This window comes from Daphnia magna, unplaced genomic scaffold, assembly GCF_020631705.1.
Source record: "Daphnia magna isolate NIES unplaced genomic scaffold, ASM2063170v1.1 Dm_contigs114, whole genome shotgun sequence".
In the NCBI taxonomy this organism is placed as follows: Eukaryota; Metazoa; Arthropoda; class Branchiopoda; order Diplostraca; family Daphniidae; genus Daphnia; species Daphnia magna.
The window spans coordinates 97,120-116,609 of NW_025533127.1; the positions used below are offsets into that span (position 1 = coordinate 97,120).

General features: G+C 39.9%; 1 protein-coding gene across 5 annotated transcripts in view; it reads right to left on the minus strand.

The window, feature by feature from the left end:
• The window catches only part of LOC116918771 (zinc finger protein 91), a 111,025-nt gene that overhangs the window by 71,758 nt on the left and 19,777 nt on the right, over positions 1 to 19,490 (minus strand). For 4 of the 5 annotated variants that reach the window (XM_045166895.1, XM_032924533.2, XM_032924534.2 and 1 more), the window contains 3 exons: positions 10,684 to 11,097; positions 7,460 to 7,517; positions 3,467 to 3,738 (listed from right to left, as the gene is read on the minus strand). In XM_045166895.1, coding sequence (XP_045022830.1) covers positions 3,467 to 3,738; positions 7,460 to 7,517; positions 10,684 to 11,097 — 744 coding nt within the window. Of the gene's footprint in view, positions 1 to 3,466; positions 3,739 to 7,459; positions 7,518 to 10,683; positions 11,098 to 16,748; positions 19,047 to 19,490 lie in introns of those variants that run through there. The other variant, XM_032924536.2, reaches the window with a different exon arrangement.

Consider the following 19,490-nt stretch of genomic DNA (forward strand, 5'->3'; position numbering starts at 1 on the left):
CCAGCGAAAAACGAGTTTGGTTCAATCTTTCTATTTTTTCGTGTGTGTGCGCGCGGGGCAGAGATGCGAAAAACAGAGACGAAAAATAAAAACGACGTCGTTAGGCGTCGCTACAAACCGCGCGTCCAGCAGCGCCAAAGAGAGGGGGGGAGAAAAGCAATCCGTCATAGCCATTGAATGAGAAGAGGGGGGGGAAACGAGGGGTTACCAGGAAATATATGTAGGATGCTGTTGCTTCTTCCGGAGATCCGCACCAAAAACGGCGGCTTTTTTTCTTTCTTTTTTTTTTTTTTGGCACACAACAAGAAAACAACCCCTCCCGTTTTTATATCAATAGAAATGGAGGGGGGAAAAAAATACGAGGGGAAACAAAAAATATACATCTCCCCCCTTGTCCCAAAAAAAAGGACGACGGCGACGCTATGCGTACCGCATAATACATAGGGGGAAAAAAAATATATAAGAAGAGCTTTAGAAAATGTAATCATATAATATAGTGGGGAAAAAAAAAAAAAGGGACCTCTGGTATAGTCGATGGCCGTTTTTGCCCAACGTTTTTTTTCTTCTTCTTTCTTGTATAAAAACCACTGGTCCTCTCCCTACCCTTAGGAGAAAATTCAAAAAAAAGAGAGAAAAGTTGTTGTTATATAATATCGTCTCCCTCCTTAGTGTCGCATTCCGTCTCTCTTGTACGGTTCTTCTATGGCGTCCGAAGAGATGGATGCTGTCGTTATTTCCCAGGCTCTTTCACCGTTCGTCTTTTTTTTTTTTTTTCTTAATCTTTTATTTATTTTTATTTTTTTCTTGTGTCCGTGACGTAAGGGAAATGTGTCCCCTGGTCGAAAACTTTGAGGGGAGATTAGAAAAACGGAACTACTTTTTTTTTTAAATCCACAGGAGGGAGAGAAATTCACAACAGTAGTAGAATGTGGTGCCATCAAGGTGTAACTTTGATTTTCATTTAAAATTATTCAATTTTTTTTTATTTAACTGGCCCAATTTTTTTCGCCTCCCCCCCATAAACACGATTGAAAAACATAACGGGTATATTACACCCCACAGAAAAAAAAGGGCACGTGCCTTGAAAAATCCTCTCAGCCGGAAGGTAAATAGAAAAACATGAATACATTATTTTAAGAAAAAAAAAATAAAAGAAAGAAAAATATTTTTCTTTAGGGTGTGTCTACGTGTTAAATAGTATACATCACATAGGACGATGAGAAAATGATGCAATCAAAAACAAAAGGAGTTGCAATCAAAGTGGTGAAAGAGACGGATGGCCGATTGCGCAAGTAACTCGGTAGTTTTATACAGTGATACCCCCCACCTCTCGTCGTTGAATTATTCATTCCCAAACTGTTTTGCTACACTTTCCAGCTCTAGCCCCCCTTCTACTTGTTTATTTTACAATTCTCGTTTTGATTGGAGAAAACTGAAAAAGGCGATTACCTTCAGTTGGCTAGAATAGCGATGTGTAATCAACTTTTGGCTCCTAAATTAGAATAAACTTTCCTTTTTCTCGTAGATTTCGGATGATGATTCATTTCGTCATACTGCCACACTGTCATGTGCGTTTGTTATTTAGATCCAGAACGCGGCGTTCGTTATCTGTCGCTACCGTTACGACGCACGAAAAATGCAGTTTGGAAATATTTCAATTTCTGATGGAAAGATTTATTTCCACATGCCAAAAAAAAAAAAGGTCCCAGTCACACATAAATGAATATTACATTTGTTTTATTGTTGGCCACTGGTTGGCCCACTTCCATTCACCTAACGTACAAGTTTGTTTTGTTTTTTTAAAGCAAATGACCATTTCTCAGAATGGGGCAAAAAAGAAACGAACTGCCAATTTAAATTCTTTTTACTGCGAAAAATTTAGTCCGTTCCGTCCATTCATCATTCGGGGGGTTTTCGTTCGCTAAAAGCCATTTCCGTTTGGAATCATGTCGCTCCGAGATAGACAAATTGCAAACTGTTGTAAAAGACACAAGAAAACTCGAGTTTTAGAAAGAAATTGGCTAATATAACCTTGCCTCTTGTTTTTTTTTTGTCTTCTTTTGGACAGTTATACAACTGCCCACTTGTTTTTGTTATTTTTTTACGACTTTGCAAATCAAGAAAAAAATAGCAGAGCGGTCGTAAACTGTTTACGATCTTCCAGAGAGGCCTATGCAATTGTTTCCTTTTGGCAACAAGATCAATAAAAAAAACAAAAAAAAAAATGCGAAATACGGTGCCACTCATAAATCAAATGAAAAGGCCAATGGGTACACACTTTCGTTCTAGTATGTCAACGAGATGGAGTTGTACATGTACAACTTGTATCTCTTTGCAGCGGGGTATTATCTAGATAATGAACGAACCATTTGAGCGTACGGTATGCAAATGTTGTTATTACCAGTCTGCATTCCTCAAAAGGAACACACAAAAAAAAAAAGAGAAGCCAATCGATGAGGAATGGGGCCAAAAATTTTTCAGCGGGTCGACGAGTTATGTCAAAAATTGAACACACCTGCGCGGAAAACAAAACAAAACAAAAAGAAAAAAAACCATTTGGAAAACCAGTGGCTTTTAAATGAAAATCCCCCTCCCCCCAAAATCTATCTCGAAAATGTGTCTACGTGACACTTAACAAAGACATAACAGATCGCCAAGCAAGTCGCAATAATCGACACAACCGGTCCCACCATCTCGCCCAGTGAATAAAAATCCGACATTTTTGCTAGTTAACTAAATTAAAAAAAAAAAATCAAACACAACAAATCAATTCTGCCCCCCCCCTCTTTTTTTCTTTTTTAAATTATAGTTTTCTCTTTTACAGCTCATTCTCACACCCAAAAAAATAAATTAACGATACATTAAGCAGCAGGAATTTGTGGGATTGGACGCTTTTTATCTAGTCGCGTTTATTCTCGTTTACCTTAGTCCCGCGTGATGGTTTGACCGTGACTCTGATGCCACCACCCATTAAAAAAGTGAAAACAAAAACAAAAACAAAACAAAAAATCCTTGATGTGACCCAATTGTTAGCGGGTCGTTTTTATCTTTAAAATATTTGTCGTCGTGTCTTTACCAAGAAATGGAAAAAAGAAAAGCAGCGATGATGGACACACAAGAGCTTTGCGTGTTGCGCAGCGAAATTTGGCTAACAGAAGCGAGACCCGCATCAACTAGCGCGTCAAATTGTTCCGTCAACAAGAAAATCATCCAGAAAAAAAAAAAATAAATACAAAGGAAAACCTCCTCGAAAATGTGTAAAATTTTTTTTTGTTGGGTCCCAGGAAATTGGAGAAAGTGAAATGATAAAAAAAATAAAATAAAAGGAGCAGAAAAAGAGAAAGGAAGTTTAGGTCAATTGCGAAAATAAAGCAATTAAAAATAAGAGCCCGCGTAAGAGAATTGGAGGGGTTGGGTAAAAAGCGAAAAAAAAAAAAAAAAAAAGTAAAAGGTGAGCCACGCCTACCTGTGGGCACATCTTGCATTGGTATTTCCTTCCCCCGTTGGACGTCGATCCCGACATTTTGCCCCCGGCTGTCGAACCGGAAGAAACGATGGGCGCGATCGGCGGCGACTGCGATGACGAGCTGCTCGTCGACGCCGACGTGGTCGATCGAGGGCCTCCGACGCCGTACAAATTGGCGGCAGATGCCGAGCCAAGTTGTCCGACGACAACAGGAGGACCGTGTGAAAGTGAGACTCCACCTTCCATTCGTCCGTCCTGATCCAGAGTTCCACCTTAAAGATGAAATAAAATTGATTAATAAAAATTAAAAAAAACGAGTTTATCGATGCTCTGATTAACTGTGAAGCATTAACAAAGAGACACAAGTTAATTGACACTCGCACCAGACAAAGCAAATCTACTATGCACTTTGGAATATGTTGAGTCGTCACTGTCTCCTATTTTCTGTTGTTCGTTTTTTCTTTTCTTTTTTAAAGAAAAAAACCTGTTTTTTTGTTTAAGTTTTCATTTTTATTTATTGATGTTTCGTCTGTGTCGTGTTTGGTACAAGTGCAGTTATTGCGTGCTGGGAAATTCGAGAAGAAGAACCGGTTTTGTGATGCGCGTCGTCCTATCTCTTTTGTGAAGCCCACCTTTCAGTCTGGGCGACGCTTATCGGTTCGGACATTTTGCGTGTTTTTCTTTTTTTAAATTTTAAATCTTTGATAGAAAAAAAAAAAAAAAAAAAAAAAAGAGTCAACACTCAGATTGATACAGCCAAAAACATTTGCATGTGGGACAACTGACGCCCTAACGTATACAGCGTCGCATTATGCAACTGGCGACGCACCAATGCGCGTGTGGCATTCCACATGTTTACATCCAGTGGAATTTCTTTTTTTTCTTTCCAGATAAATATCAAATGCGGGAAAACTCGGACGATTTAATCTGCGATAAAAAAAAAAAGGAAAAGAAATAGAGGAAAGGTATTCGGCCGCTTGATTTCACGACACGCAAACAAAGGAGAAAGTCTGTGCTGAATCACCTGGGCGTCAAACGCCTTAGATTATCCAACTCAATAATACTACCACCACTCCGATACTACGAAAGAAATATGAAATCAGAGAAATGTAGAATAGGCAACACACCGAATAGAAAATTAATTACATTGCATATTCAAATCGATTCTTTCGAAATCTTCCTAGTGGGATGTGTATATATACAAGACGCTAATGATTTCCACCCTCCCCCCCTCTCCCGTTTAGCAATCAAAACAATTGGAATAAGGAGCTGCCCTATTGGCCGGTGGTATCGTGATCGAGATTTGAATCACGTGGCTCCCCCTCCTCCTCCCCCCCTTCGGCCGAAATAGAGCCCTACAGGTGTGCATTGATCAGGTAGCTCATTCTGTGCAATTGCCGTACAAACTATATACGTCCACTACGCATAATAGCCTGCGTTTATTTATACATCTAAACAGGGAGCGAACAAGAGATTTCTCTCTCTCTCTCTCTCTTTGCCTCTCCACGTTCCGTGAACTGATATCAATCGCGTGATTGATATAGTGAAAAGCGGCCGTGATGAAGCGCTGGCATATACGGCGCGCCATATAATTATTTTACTTCGTTTTTTTCTACCGCCGCTGGAACAGTCTTTTGTTGTTGTTCTTGTGGTGATGCCAGCATTTTTGCGTTCGTGATGAATAACCCCACAGCTCATGAAATAGCCTCAAGTGATTGAAAAGTTTATTCTTAGAACAGATCTCTGCAAACGGCTGAAGAGAGAGAACGGGCAAATAGGTACGCAAATGTCGGAATAGAAGAAGGACAGGTTATGGCCTCAAGCGATTACTTTCCGTTCAACCATTTTTCTTAAAGATTCCGTCAAAAAAAAAAGGGGGGGGTGTGCAACTTTGTCGATGACGACAGTCTCAAATGATAGGGGGGGGCCTTTAATCTGGTCGATATTCTTTGTTTTTTAAGTAACAGGTTTTTCATCAATTCTGTTTTGTCGGATCAAACGCATTTAACGACACACGTGAGACATGCAACCGCCGCCCACCCTCCTTTTTTAAAAAAATGTTTTCATCAAGTTCATTTTATTTTTTGAACGCACGCAACTCGTGAAATCTCGTCCGTACACTCGCAGACGAGCAGATGAAAACGCGGATAAAAAGGAAAGGGTGTTTGAGAAGGAATAAAATGGGTGATGACTTGTGCGTCTACGTCAAAATAATTAAAGATTTTCAAATCGTTTGAAAACGTAATTTTCACATAAAAAGAAAAAGTTGATTCCTCGCTAGGGGCTTGATTATCTGTTCTCACGCTTTTGATTATTGCTCTTACGCTGTCCGACAGGCGTCAAACACACCCCGTTTTTTTCTTTCCTTTCCAGTTTTTCTGCTGAACTATCGCCCAAACGTACAATAGGTTATCAACAGATCGTGATCGATAACAGGTCCCCCCCCCCTCCCCACCAAAAACCAAAAAGAGAAACTTTAAAGATGACGTTTTTATACGCAACAACATTTGTGAAACTGGTTGGCGAATACAAACTTACCAAACAGTTGATCGTACGGATCGAGTCTCATGGAAGTGCGATTGATAACGTTCGTGTATCACGTAAACGGCACTCGTCAATGACAAGACAACAAATCACGTTAGCCGCGGCGATTTGTTCACAACGGGACTGGCGCACAAAAATGGCAATTTTATCCTTACCAAGGTGGACACACCTCCTTCGATTTTCTGTTTTAAAAGACAGACATGGTGGGGATAAGACTCGGATAGTTGCACAGCCGATTTCAATTGGTTGTCCGTTTCACGCTGCCTAACGTGCTCGCTTCCCTTTTTTCAAGTGTTCGTTCTCGACCTGTTGCTCATATGGCATTCATTTCTTTTCGTTTGCGTGTTTCTGTTTTCACGCCGAGATTTTTTCTCGTCTGTGTTTCTTACGCGCTCCTTCCCCCCAACTCAAAGAAAAATTCAACCTCTTTGCGTAGCTCGAGGCGAACTTGTCGTGCAATTTATATTTTTCTTAAGATTTTCTTTTAGCTGCGCGCGCACGTTGAGTAACACGTTCAAAAGAAGAAAACAGCCGGGATGGGACCGTCTATCCGTGACGCCTGTCCCAGTCAAAAATAAAATGTTTCGTGTATCCTCACCCCCCCACCCCACCCCCCCCCCAAACTCCAAATGTTTACGACACCGCTGGCGTGTTATTGTTTTTACGACACTATGGCCGTTTTTTTCTTTCTTGTTTCCAGCCTCCGACTTCTTCTTTTTCCTGTCGTATATGAATAAATGCGTACAGTAAAAAATATTGTCCCTCCTCTTTTGTACTTGAAAAAATAAAATAAGGGGACCGGTTGCGTTTGTATTATTTGATTTAAACTGTTGCGCTTGCAATGGACAAGGCGAAAAAACATGCGCTGAAAATGTCGATTTTTCAATTGTGTGTTTCTATTCAGTGAGTTTTTGAAAAATATTTTCTTGATACGAGATGGAAATTGCCAGTCTTTTATAATAGCTCAACGGACCGGTTCTTTGAACGGGGGGGATTGCGCATTTGAAAAAATGTAGGGGAAAAAAAAAGAAGAAAAATTTCACATTCCAGTAGAACTTTGAATTCCTGTAGCCCTGCATCCAATAAATGAAAATTTAAACAAAAATAATCATAAAAAAATGCATCCCATTTTCTAGATAGCCAATCAGAAATGCTGCGATTTTGTGCGCATACTTTTCACAAAAGCGCCTCGCGTTATGAAAAAATCGTTCAAAAAAAAATTTTTTTTTTTTTTTTTTGTTTTCGATTTATTTCCGAAAATAGAAAACGAGTCTCTTGTGTCCATTTTAGAGTAGACGATCGTTGTTCGGGTTAGACGAGACGTCTCTGCCTTGTTCTAACCGTTGATAACGAACCCACAAGACGGCGTGTAGAGAACACACGAGAGATAAATGGGGCTAATAGTAGACACGTACATTCCTTAGCTAGTCAATCAGTTTCTGTTTTTACCTTTTTGATGCATGGAAGAACCGGTACTGTTACTCTGGTCGGACGAGCTCATTTTACTCTGCAAATCAAAGAAGAAACAAACAAACAAAAAAAACGAATGAAAACGAGCTTGAAATCATGTTAAACAATAGTCATATCATAAATAAATCCATTTCTCCCTTTCCTTATTGGTCAGTGTCTCCTTGTCGAAGACCTGCACGAACGAAACACGAAACAAAAACGGACGCGGCTTACAGATTTTTTTTTTTTCAAGACTCTCTCTCTCTCTATGCAAGACCTCCGACAAAAATTAGACAAAGAATGGGGGGATTTCATTCAAAGGAACGGGAAAAAAAAAGAAAGTGCGTGGTGTCTAGGCATGATCAGCTAGCGGGCGGATTGATTACGGCATGCAAATGTTGCTCGTTCATTGCCGCTCAAAGTCGGCGCGTCTGGTCAACATTTTTGTATTTTCTTCTTTCCGAAAAGCAAAGATTTTCGATTTGATTTTTCCCTTTTTTTTTTTCTCGGAAAAAACAGCATGCGTTGCTGTTTGTTGTCTTTTGCGTGTGCGACATGCCCCCCCTCCATGCTTGTTCAGCGCGGGAAAAATAAAGACGGACCGTGCCGACGTTCGTGACTCTGCACGAAATAGACCCACACTTTTCCCGCCTTTTACTCATTTCAATTCAACCAAAAATAAAACAAAGGCTTGTAAATAGAAAAATCAGGTGTTTCCAATGGAGCCATTTTTTTCTCACCCCCTCACAACCAAAGTTTTTTTTTTTCTCTTTTCTTTCAATTTCCCAAACAAAAAAAGAAAATACTCGAAAATCCATTTGAATCCATCCACTTTTTTTTTTAGAGCAATTGTCTTGTTTTTGTGTGTAGACCCTTTTATTTATTTATTTTTTTTTTATAGATGTACACAGACAGATTTATCCGAGTATAACCCCTTCTTTTCGTTTCTTGTGTTGTATAACTTGAAAAAAAAAAAAAAAAAAAGTTGGGCAACTTGTCCGAAAAGATACAAATTCTTCTCGCTTCAAAAAACAATTCGTCACGCGTTTTTGCCGACCAGAGAGACATAGTGTCGGTTTCAAAGAGTTGAATTGTTGTTATACAACATATCGGCAGGGGGACGGGGTTTGACGAATTTTCTCACAGCCGGAACGGATTCTCCCGTCTTCACACACAAACACACACACAGAAAAAAGGGTTCATTTTTATTTTTTACAACACTTTTATGTAATTTTTTTCTTTTTGAAGGGGGGGGGCTCTGTGTGTTAACCCTTTTTGGGACGGTGGTTGTCGTGGTGGTGTAGACAACTTACCGCCCCTTTTTTCAAAATATAAAAATCCTTCACCCCCTCCCCTTTAAAAAAGGGATTTATAGGTCTAAGTGAGTCCACAAGTAGTAGTAGGCCTATTACCTTACTGTTGTAAGGGTTGAAAAAAAGAAAAAAAGAGTTTTACGACATGACGAACGGGTTGTGTGTGAAACAACCGTAGTGGCCCCCTTTTCAACCCCTCCAATGAAATTTACCCTTTACCATAGTGCAGCTGAAAAGACACCAATCCTTGTTGTATATGTGTGTGTAGAATTCCTTTATAGTAGAGAGAATGTCTTGAGAAAAAAGGAGGTTTATAAACCCCTTTTGGGCCTGGTTTTTTTTTTAAACGCGCAATCGGGGTTCTTACACAACAATCGGAGAAGAGCAGACAATCAAGCGTGACCGAAAAAGGGTTTTTTTTCCTCCATAACATTGTAAAAAAAAAAATGGGTTCCTTTTATTTGTGGGTGTTATCTCCCAGAGAGATGTTTCAATTTCCCGCGCCCCCACTTGTTGGAACCGCATTAACCACCATCGGGACAACAAAATCCTTTACCCTTCCAACTGGGGAAAAAATATTAAAGGGTTAGTATACAACATCAATTTCCCTATATACTTGTCCAAAATTGGACAGAAACAAGACGGGAAAAAATAAAAGACCTAAACTGTCCACACCGCCCGCCATTTTTTTTTTTTTTACGACAGACACACAATCTCAGGTATATCACCATTGTAAAATAGGCGTTCCAATAACCCTTTTTTTTTTTAACACGAATTAATTTAAAACGAGTTTTTATTTTTAAATATAAATTTTAGACGTAATCGTATTAAATCCAATTAGCGAGAGAAGAAAAATATGACTGTGCGACACTTGTGATGCTTGAAATTCAAACGAAATATCAACTTATGAAAGGCTGGAGATCACACCGAGTGCGTGTTTGAATTTCTTTATTTTAGTTCCCCGTTTGCGTGACATTCCACGCACGTCCGTCTGCGTACGAAAACCCCGCGTGAGTGCATCCACGTTTCATCATCCGGTAACCCCATTTGTTTTTTTCCCCAAAAATTTTTTTCCATTTTTCACTGTCAACGAACAAAATATCTACCGAGAGTGCGCGCGTGATTGTTGCGTGTGAATGCACGCAATCTCTTGCGTAACTGCAGCAAAAAGAACCCCACGTCATTTATCAAACATTCATACAATTCCAAGACGATGGAAAGCGAAACACGGAGAGTGTTGGCTGTGGAACTAAAATATACAACATCCCACCTGCTGCCAGCGCCTGGCTTTCTATATTCAACAATGCAATTGGCAAAATAATTGAAAGAAAAAGGAAAAATAGTCAAAATCAAAATAGCGGCCATCGAATGACAACAAGACGCTCGACTTGTTTCAAATGCGGCATTGATTACAGGTCGTCAAGTCATTTTTTTCTACATCAGAAAAAAAAAAGAACCTGTCAGAATCTTACAGACTGTCCGGTGCACTGGAAAAGAGAGAGAGAGAGATGGCCGTGTAACAATAGAATCCCGTTGCAGCTGTCGGGTATTTGGGAACGAATGGCGACGTTATTGTGTGACCCTAAATGTAACGAGATCGTTGCATGTTGTTCATCTATTCTCTACCTGCCTCTCGGTCACTCCCGAAAGAAGACTTGAATAAAAAAAAAAGGGGAGCACCCCATTAAGGGCGATGATGACCCAAGACTACACCTAATGATGATGAACCTTCCTTTATCATTGGGCTCCTATCTTTTTCGATTATGATCCTAAAAATAACTGGCCTCATTTTTCTTTATTCTAAAAATATCTTTTTTGTTGTTATATTAATAGCTAGGCCTTAAAAAAGGGGGGAGGGGCCGGTCTATAGAGACAGATGGATTTCAAATGGAAAATGGATGATAGAATTACCTCGACGCCATTCCACATGTAGTGGACGTCGTGATGGTGCGGATTGGCGCTCGTCATGTGCTCCGCCATGACGGACATCCAGTGCATCAAACCAGCCTGAGGCTGCGAAGATGTTGGAGGATTGTTGTTGTTGTTGTTGATGGAAGACGCGGACGGACCGTGATGATGAGCAACGTGGTGGTTGTGAGTCTGATGGTGATGATGATGATGAGGTGCAACAGGATGTTGGTGATTGTTATTGTTGTTGTGCTGCTGATGCTGCTGTTGCTGTTGTCCACCGGTAGATCCTCCGCCGACGCCAACGGGAGTCTGTGCCGGTGTAGGCGGAGTTCCAGCTGATCCGCTATTCGGACTGGGCTTGGAGACATGCGCATGAGCTGCTTCCGGCGCCGGAGACCAGACAAGCGCCGCTTTCTACAATTTTCAAAATTAGAATTAATTATTTATTTTTTTTATTTCATTTTTTAGATTGACACGTTTTTATATTTTATATTTTAATTCTAGACGTAATGATAAACTTTTTCCTTTTCAATTATTGCAATGACCACCATGTGAAATCATCCGTTGAAATGCGGGTCCGAAAAATGCACACGATCGAATTTGATGATTGCGATGCAACAACAGAAATTTGGGCGAATTAAAAAAATGCCGAGATCTGTAAAAAGTGCGTAGCTATGCCAACGATTAACGTGTTCATTTCTAGTTTCTAATACAATTCAACGGCAATACGAATCCCCAATTGGATGCAATGCTGATTCACGATTCACAACGATAATGACCCACGTCTCTCGCTCACTCACACATTCATAGAAAGCTAATCATTAGAAAGGCATTCCGAGATTTTTTTCTTTTCTGTTTTTCTTATTGAACACTTGACGGCTTCAGGCCATGTAACGTACATACAATGGCCCAGTGCGTAATGTAGATAACAGGTCAGCGGTCTGTATCACACACACACACAGACACATATACACAAAAAATGTTTTAGCCGTCAGCAGCTGCTAATCAGCGCGCGGTATAAATTTCGCCTTAGACTTAAACTTTGTGAATCTACTTAAATTATAGACAGGTAAAAAGAGAGAAAGAAGTGCACCTGTGTTATTCAAGCACGCTTTTTGGATTATGAAAATCACGAGGCATTCTCGATTAGCTTGAGGCCCATTTTTGGACTGGGAAAATAGATGCATTCCAAATAATTTGAAGAAAAAAGAGGTGGATTCGAGAAAGAGAGTAGCAATAGTGCTGCATTAATTATACAAAAGAAGAGATCCCGATTCGATCGTGATCGTACTACTGCTGCTGCGGTGTGAGCCATCCACCTAACAAATCGTTTTTGTTTTCTTCTTTCAATGTTCGTTTTCTAAATTTGAGGGCAGGCCAACAAAAAGAAAGGTACCTTCCAGGTCTTAATGATAACAGAGTAGAATATGTATACCCAAGTACGAGAAAATGAAGATGATTAGGGTCGATCCCCAATCCTATGCTCATTTTCTTCGCATTCCGTTTTTCTTCAATCATTTTTTGAGGACACGACGAACAAAATAGGAATTTTAACTTTTTTCTCATATCCAAAGTTTTTTTTTTCTTTGAGGGATTGTCATTCAAGAAACACGCGCCACAACAACAACAACAACAACAAAAAAAAAGGGAACCACTTAACTGAAAAAAAAAAAAAAAAGCTTCCACTTCCTTACAACTGTAGAGCACGCGGCATTCATTCACGAAACCCAACACGTCGTGAAAAAAAAAAGGAACAAAAAATGAAAACGGATTAGAAGAGAAAAGAAAAGGTATTTTTTTTCTTCTAACCGACACACAACAATAAACAAAACGGGAAAGAAGAGAAAAAAAAAAACTCAAACTTTTGGGGGAAGCCCTCAGTTTTTTTTTGTGTGGGAAAGGCAAAATAAAAAAAAAAAAATAAATAAAAAATGAGTAAGATGGAAAGGCTTCAATAAAAAAACCTCTCCACGTTTTTTTGTTGTTTGTTTTGTTTTGTTTTGTTTTTTTCCCTCATTTGTCCCCTGTTAGAAATTGCCGAGTAATATCACAAGCGACCAAAATCAAAAAGCCAAATGAAAAAATATGAAGCAATTCTTTTTGGCATATGCTCTTTAATTTAAAATATTTTATGAACAAAATTATCTCGTCGTTTGACCAATTTTGAATGCCCAAGTAAAGAAAAAATAAAACAGCAATGAACTTGCTCTGAATTTCCAATGAAACAAAAAATTCGTTAGAAATAAATGGAACAAACATTTGAATTCGCTGCAAAGGACTGGCTGTGAATTTCCCACGAAAAATAAACGAATTTAATTAAAGAATAGACTGACTTATCAAACGAAACCGTTAAATGGCAGCCATAAATCATTCAGTTCGACTAACGTCAGTGATTAGTTTCTCTTTACAATGCATTTTGTTGTCGAGAGCAGCGACGTTCCACCACCAAGCGGTCACCTACGAAACTAGCTCGACATAACCTGACAGAAAAACTGGATGGACGAAAGCGCAAAAATGGAGTTGGCCACACATATAAGGGCAGTGCTGTCTAAAAAGAAAAAGCTCATCCTTCAACGTCGCCTTCTGTCTGTCTTCAAGAGTCCGTGGGAACAAAATCCAGTTTCATTAGCCGACCTGTCTCTCAGCGTATATAGTAGTCGTAGTACAACAAAAGTAATTAGTTGGTAAAATACACACACCATTTAAGAAATAGTGACGACACAGAATTTTTCAAGTCTTTTCCCTTTCTTTTCCTGACGTCGCACGTAAGTGGGAAAAAGTGTTTGAAACACCCACCGGATGGCGACACGATCACAACTTTTTTTTTTTTAAGCCAGAGGGGATTGTTTGTGCATATCGTTCAACACCATCGCATGATTGACACGAGGCTTGTACAAAATATACATAAAATATAAAAAAAGAAAATAATAGGAAGAGTTTTTAAAATGACAAAGAGCTTGCCGTCCGTTCACCGTCTCGTCGGTCCCTTTTATACTGCGGTGATAAGACACGTCACACACGCATACAAGAATAGGGAAGAACGGAACGGACAATGGCAATTTAAAAATCATAAAAAAGAAGTAGGGCCATGTCAGTTGACAAAGCTCTTCCTCGTGTAAGTCGTGCGTACGTCCAACAGACTAAAAGGCTAATCATAGAAATCGAAAGAAGGAAGCCCCCCCCCCCAAAATAAAAATCGCAATTAACTAAAATGTCCCATTCCTTCAAACGGATTTTATTTTCAAAAGGAAAAAAAAAAAAGTGTAAATAAAAAATTAAAAAATACTACGTGTCAATATTCAGATTAACAATTCTGAAGGACAACAGTTTTAAACGTAGATTTTTTTTTCAAGGTCTTTTTTTTTTAATTTTCTGTAGTCAGTCAGGCAATCTACACAAAAATGCCGGTGCGTTCATCCCGATCGGAACTGGCACGTTAGTCACGGTGCATTCTTTCATCCCCCCCCCCTCCTTTCTTTTTCTTTTTTTTTTCAATAGTTTTACACACACAAAAAAAAAGCCGGGACAACAAAAGAGGAAAACGGATGACGAAACGTCCGTTCCATTGTCATACAACCATTTAACCATTTTCGTTTTCATTATCCGGTCAAATTTTCTCTTGCCTTGTCCGGTCCCAACTTTGTTTTTAAAAAACGTTAATAAAAAAGAAAAAAGAAAAAGAAGAGGAAACAAGGCTAATGGAAACAATTCGGCAAGCTAAGAATAGTTTGATCGTGCGTACGGTATTGACCTACTTCCGTGTCTTGGTGTGTGTACCCACACACGACATTCGATTCATCCCCCGTTCTCTCTGTCTCTCTGTTTTCGTAACAAACTTCATTCTTGAATGAGAGTTGGAACGCGTGCGCAAAGACATACGAATTGCCTGTTGCGTCTACACTACAACTCTTGTCCCGTTGCTTAGAGAGAATTAAGAGGCTCTCATCACGGCTGGCCAAGAACAAAAAAGAAACAAAACAAAAAATGATACGACAATTGAAAAAACAATCTTTTTCAGACGAATTCAAGATCCCTCCTGTCGTCTACCTCATCGTACATTCACCATCAACAATTCACAGAGTTCTTTTTTTCTTTCTTCAAGTTGGCTCAAACTATTTCGAAATCCCCGTCGTCTATTCCTTTCGTTCTAAATATTACGTATTCCTGATCCTTTCATTTAATTTTCATGTCTAGCTGCCGTCTGCCTTCCGTCTGTCTGGATCCTGATTTCTTTTTTCTCTGCATTTGCAGACGCTCTTTTTTTGTTAAAAAGGAAGTTCCCCCTTTTAGCAGAAAAAATAAAAAAGGAATTCCCTTCCATTCGTCCGACTTCTCCAGCCAGTCAAAGACATAGTACTCAGAATACGTCCGTCTTTTCGGGATAGATGGAATACTGGACTCCGTCCCCGTAAAGAAGCCTGGGCATCAAACAAGGCGGGGTGGGGGAAAAAAAAAGAGGGGGGAGGGGAAGAAATAAATCAATAGTTCCCTCCTTTTTCGGTCGGCAAGTCCGTGATCGAAAGCTGGACGAGTGACGTCAACATCACTATTCTCTTACCGCACAGAAGCTGCCGGCCAAATCTTGGCCTTTTCAAGGCTGGAAACACAAGTCAATTTCGTTAATAACGGGACACAGCAAACGTTTTGACCTGGCCTCTCAGCTAAAGTTGTTGCAGCTTCTGAAATAACCGGAATTTTTTGTGTATCGTACGTGGCCATCAAAGGTAACTCATTTGCAACCAACTATTTATTTTGTTTTTGTTTTTGATTTATTTGGTTTACCCGCATCACTGGACTAGAGACCAAAAAAGAATGTTTGAAAGCATGGAATGTTTGGATTCTAGAATTTTTGAAACGAATTTTCATTCCAAACGAGTGAAAAAAAAAAGAAATAAAATGGAGAAGGGGGTGATCTTTGAAACGGAATGGAACGACACACATCGATCGGCTTGCGCTCGGGTCATTGTAGTCGCAGACGACGGGCAAATGCTGTGTTAGACATTCCCGCGGGATCGTGTCTCGTCTCCTTTTTCGCGACACACACACACACACACGGAGGGGAGAGAGGCAGTGCCGATTGATCCAAATACATTCACCCTCCCCCTCCCTCAAATATAAGAAGAAGATTATAGTCTCCGACATGGCTCATCTCCATCTTTCACGGCCTTTTTTTTCCTCTTTGAGATTGGCGCTGCCTGCCGCAATCTTCGTTCGTCTGCCGACTCGCTTTCGTTCCCCCTCTCCGCCACTGCTCTCTAATTGGCCAATTGAATCAATCGCCGACGATCGGCAAGCCCAGCAGAAAACGATGGGATCCATGGCGGTTCGCGCTATTTCCTATACGTGTAGTAAAAGATGAAGCCGTTTGAGGGCATTCTGCCAACTACGACTACGCATTCCCTCCCCCCTTCTTTTCTTTTGCTTCTTCCATTTGTTCGGCGGAGGATCGACTTACGGAGCAAGATCTCGTTGCGAGTTATGCCCAACAAAGCGAGGCCCGATTCTCCAAGTCGCAGCCTTTTTTTTTCTACTTGGATATCGTTTGATGATCTGATTGCTACACCTGAACAGAGAGACTTGTGCAATCCATTTAAGGTCTGATTCAATTCTTTCAACCAGACATGTCAAACAAAACGGATTTTTCTTTTTTCACAGTTCAAACTATTTTTTTTTTTTCAAAAATCGCTCCCATCAACTCTGCATTTCTATTATTTGGACGTGTTTTGGGTTGATTGAAACTCATCAAAATGAAAGAGAAATGCATCATCGAATAGTGCACTATCCAAAACACAGAGAGGAGAAGAAGAAGAAGAAGAAGAAGAAGAAGAAAAAAAGGTCTCTAGAAACGCCTCACACGAAAGAGAGCCTATTATACTACATAATAACATGGGCCTCTGCCTGAAACATTCCACGCCATACTGCACACACACACACACACACACACACACGGCGTTATGTGTTTATATTTATCCATCAAGTCGAGGGGGTTTAGGGGGAACGGAGGAAGAAAGAAGAGAAAGAAAGAGAAATATAAGCAAACGGGCATTTTTTTTTTTCCAACTGACCTGCTTCCCGTTCAGCACAACCATGTATAGGTTTTTAAGGTCCGTTTTAGTTTAGTTTTTTTTCAAAGGGGGGGAGGGAGTTTTCTTGCTGTTTTTCTTTTCCTTTTTTTTTTTGGTCACGGATATATTTGTTTTATCGACGTTCTATCGACACGGTAAAAAGAAAACTCGGCGACACGGACAGATAAACTCACGTGCACGGACGTACCGGTTGACAAACGATGCGTGTTTCTTATTTTATCCTTCCACAAAAGAGTAAAGAAAAACCATTTAAAAATGGAAATATAAACGAACGATCATTAAAAAAAAAAAAAAATCACGTTGCACTATCCGTTTGGGGTGAACGCTCCAAAAGACGAGCAAACACAATGCGAAAAGTGTGTAGTCCACAATTTTTTGTTTTTGGGGAGGCGGGCGAATTCGAAAACATCCAAACCAGCAGCCAGAGAGATCAAGAGTTGCAGCAGCAACAACAACAAAACAGAAACGCGTGTCACACGGCTGAGAAAGTGGTCCGAAGGGGTTAACACTCTTGTCGTTGAGTTGTTGAACGCTACGTCTCAAAAACGGCCAGTCGTTGGGCTCGTCATTTTTCACGCTGCCGCCCAGCAACACTAAGCCACCACGAATGGCGCGAACGGCAGGACTTGCACGACCGTCTCTCCTCTCCCCTTACGTTTTGTAGCGCCTAGTTGTACGTACGTACACACCCAAGAACCAGGGAGAGAGAGAAACGAACGAAGTAGGAAAGCTCTTATGGTATCCCGAACCTTTTTGGCTTGCCTTTGCAGTCGCTTTTCGGGTTAGTAGTCGAGGGGTTTGGTTCACATTCCCCATCTTCCTTCGTTTCGTTCTCTCTCTCTTTGCCCCACAATATTCGGGAGAACGAACAGAGAACAAGATATACACCCATCGAGCACAGACAGAAGCGGCTTGATTTTTTTTTTTCTGGCCTCCCTTCATCGGCTGACTGACAGCAATGCGCCGGTCACGAAAAAAAAAAAATAATAATAATAAAGAGAACTTTTTTTCTTTCTTACTGTTGTTGGCTCGCTTCTTCTACTCCTGTAGGCTATTTATTCTTTTTTTCCGCCCTTTTCAACTTCCTTTCATCACCTACGTCTTCTTCCCTTTTTATTTCTTTTTTTTTTTTTTTGCTTTACACGGCCGTTCTCCATGCCGAACGCGCCTCCCTCTCTCGGCCTGTTTTTTCAACAGCCAACAACAAAACACACAAACACAAAAAAGGAATCCTGCTTTCGAGAAAACAGAAGCAAAATGAAATGGAAAAATATTAATCTCATATTCAGTACAACCTAAGAAAGATGAAAAAGGAAAATGCCCTTACGCAAATCCGACCCCGAATGCGTTGTTGTTATTCAATTCTGCCAGTCGTACATCTATTGCATAACGCGAGGAGCTGCCTGGCCTTTTCGTTTGTCATTGACAACCAACAAGTTCCTCCTAGTCGTGTTTTGTTTTTGGAATTGTCCGTCAAGCAGCGCAGCTTTTTTTTCCTCCTCCCTCCTTATTTCTTTAATTGGCCTTTCGTAACAGCATTTTCGTCTTATCAATTGAATGTTCCCCAAACGAAAGATGACGGAAAAAGGAGATTGTAAAATAATAAAAAGAGCTTGGCTTATGTGCTATTTTTTTTTTCTTCTTCTTCTTCTTCTTCTCTCTCTCTCTCCCCCCACTTTTTTTTACTATTCCAGCGACCCTTCCTGCAAGCGCATAACGCGCCGCATGTGCGGTATTGATTTTTTTTTTCTTCGTATTTCACCGTCCCTCTATATCGCCCGGCCATGTCTAGGACGGATCAAGACGAGTAGCAAAAAAAAGAAAGAATACCAATCCATTTCCAAGAAAAAGGAAAAGAAAACATGCTAAACTTTATTAATTAGTACGTCTTTTTTTGTGTGTGTGTGTTGTTGCTGATGAGGTACACTTCCTGTCGTCGAGATGTTTGGGTAGCGTTATACACGTCAAAGGTGTACAGTATACTTGCGAAAAAAAGAACAAAAAGTTTGACAAGAACAAAAACCAAACGACGCGTTTCTTCTTGTTTTAACTCCACCTACTCGTGCCACACCTTTCACGCAAATCAGTTCTATTCGGTGTTTGTTTTCAAGAGCGTACGTCGTGACTTTAGAGATATCTCAAAGGCATTAAGAGGCTTATAATTGGAGCGGCTATGACCTTCGTAATGGCACAATTTTTTTATTAATTGCGTCCCAGAGATATGTTTTAAGACAATTAGCATAACTCACACAGCCTTTGGCCCGTTACGACATTAATCCGTGTAAATCATTTTGCAAGAAAAACTGTCAAACTGTTATCACATCAAAATAAAGCAATAAATGTGTCGTTCTTTAAAATTTGTTTGGTTTGTCTAAGTTAAAAATGATTTTCATCATCAGGCACGTAAATTTAAAAAATTTGAATAAATTCAAACTCAAAGAAAAATGAAAAAACAATCGTATTAAATGTGCCTAACGAGCCATCGCTGACTTTGTGCGAGCTGCTAGGCAAACTATATCCGTTAGATATCACAAGACGTTTCTCTTTTACAGTTTCCATGACAAAGTTTTAGAAAAAAAAAATGCAATCGAAAAAGCGAGACGACAAAACCAGTTAAGTAGTGGGGTAGTCTCGGATTTTCTTCTAAACTTTTTTTTTCTCCCTTGCTTCTTCGTCGTTCTATTGAAAACACTCAGGAGACGAAATTGAAAAAAAAAAATT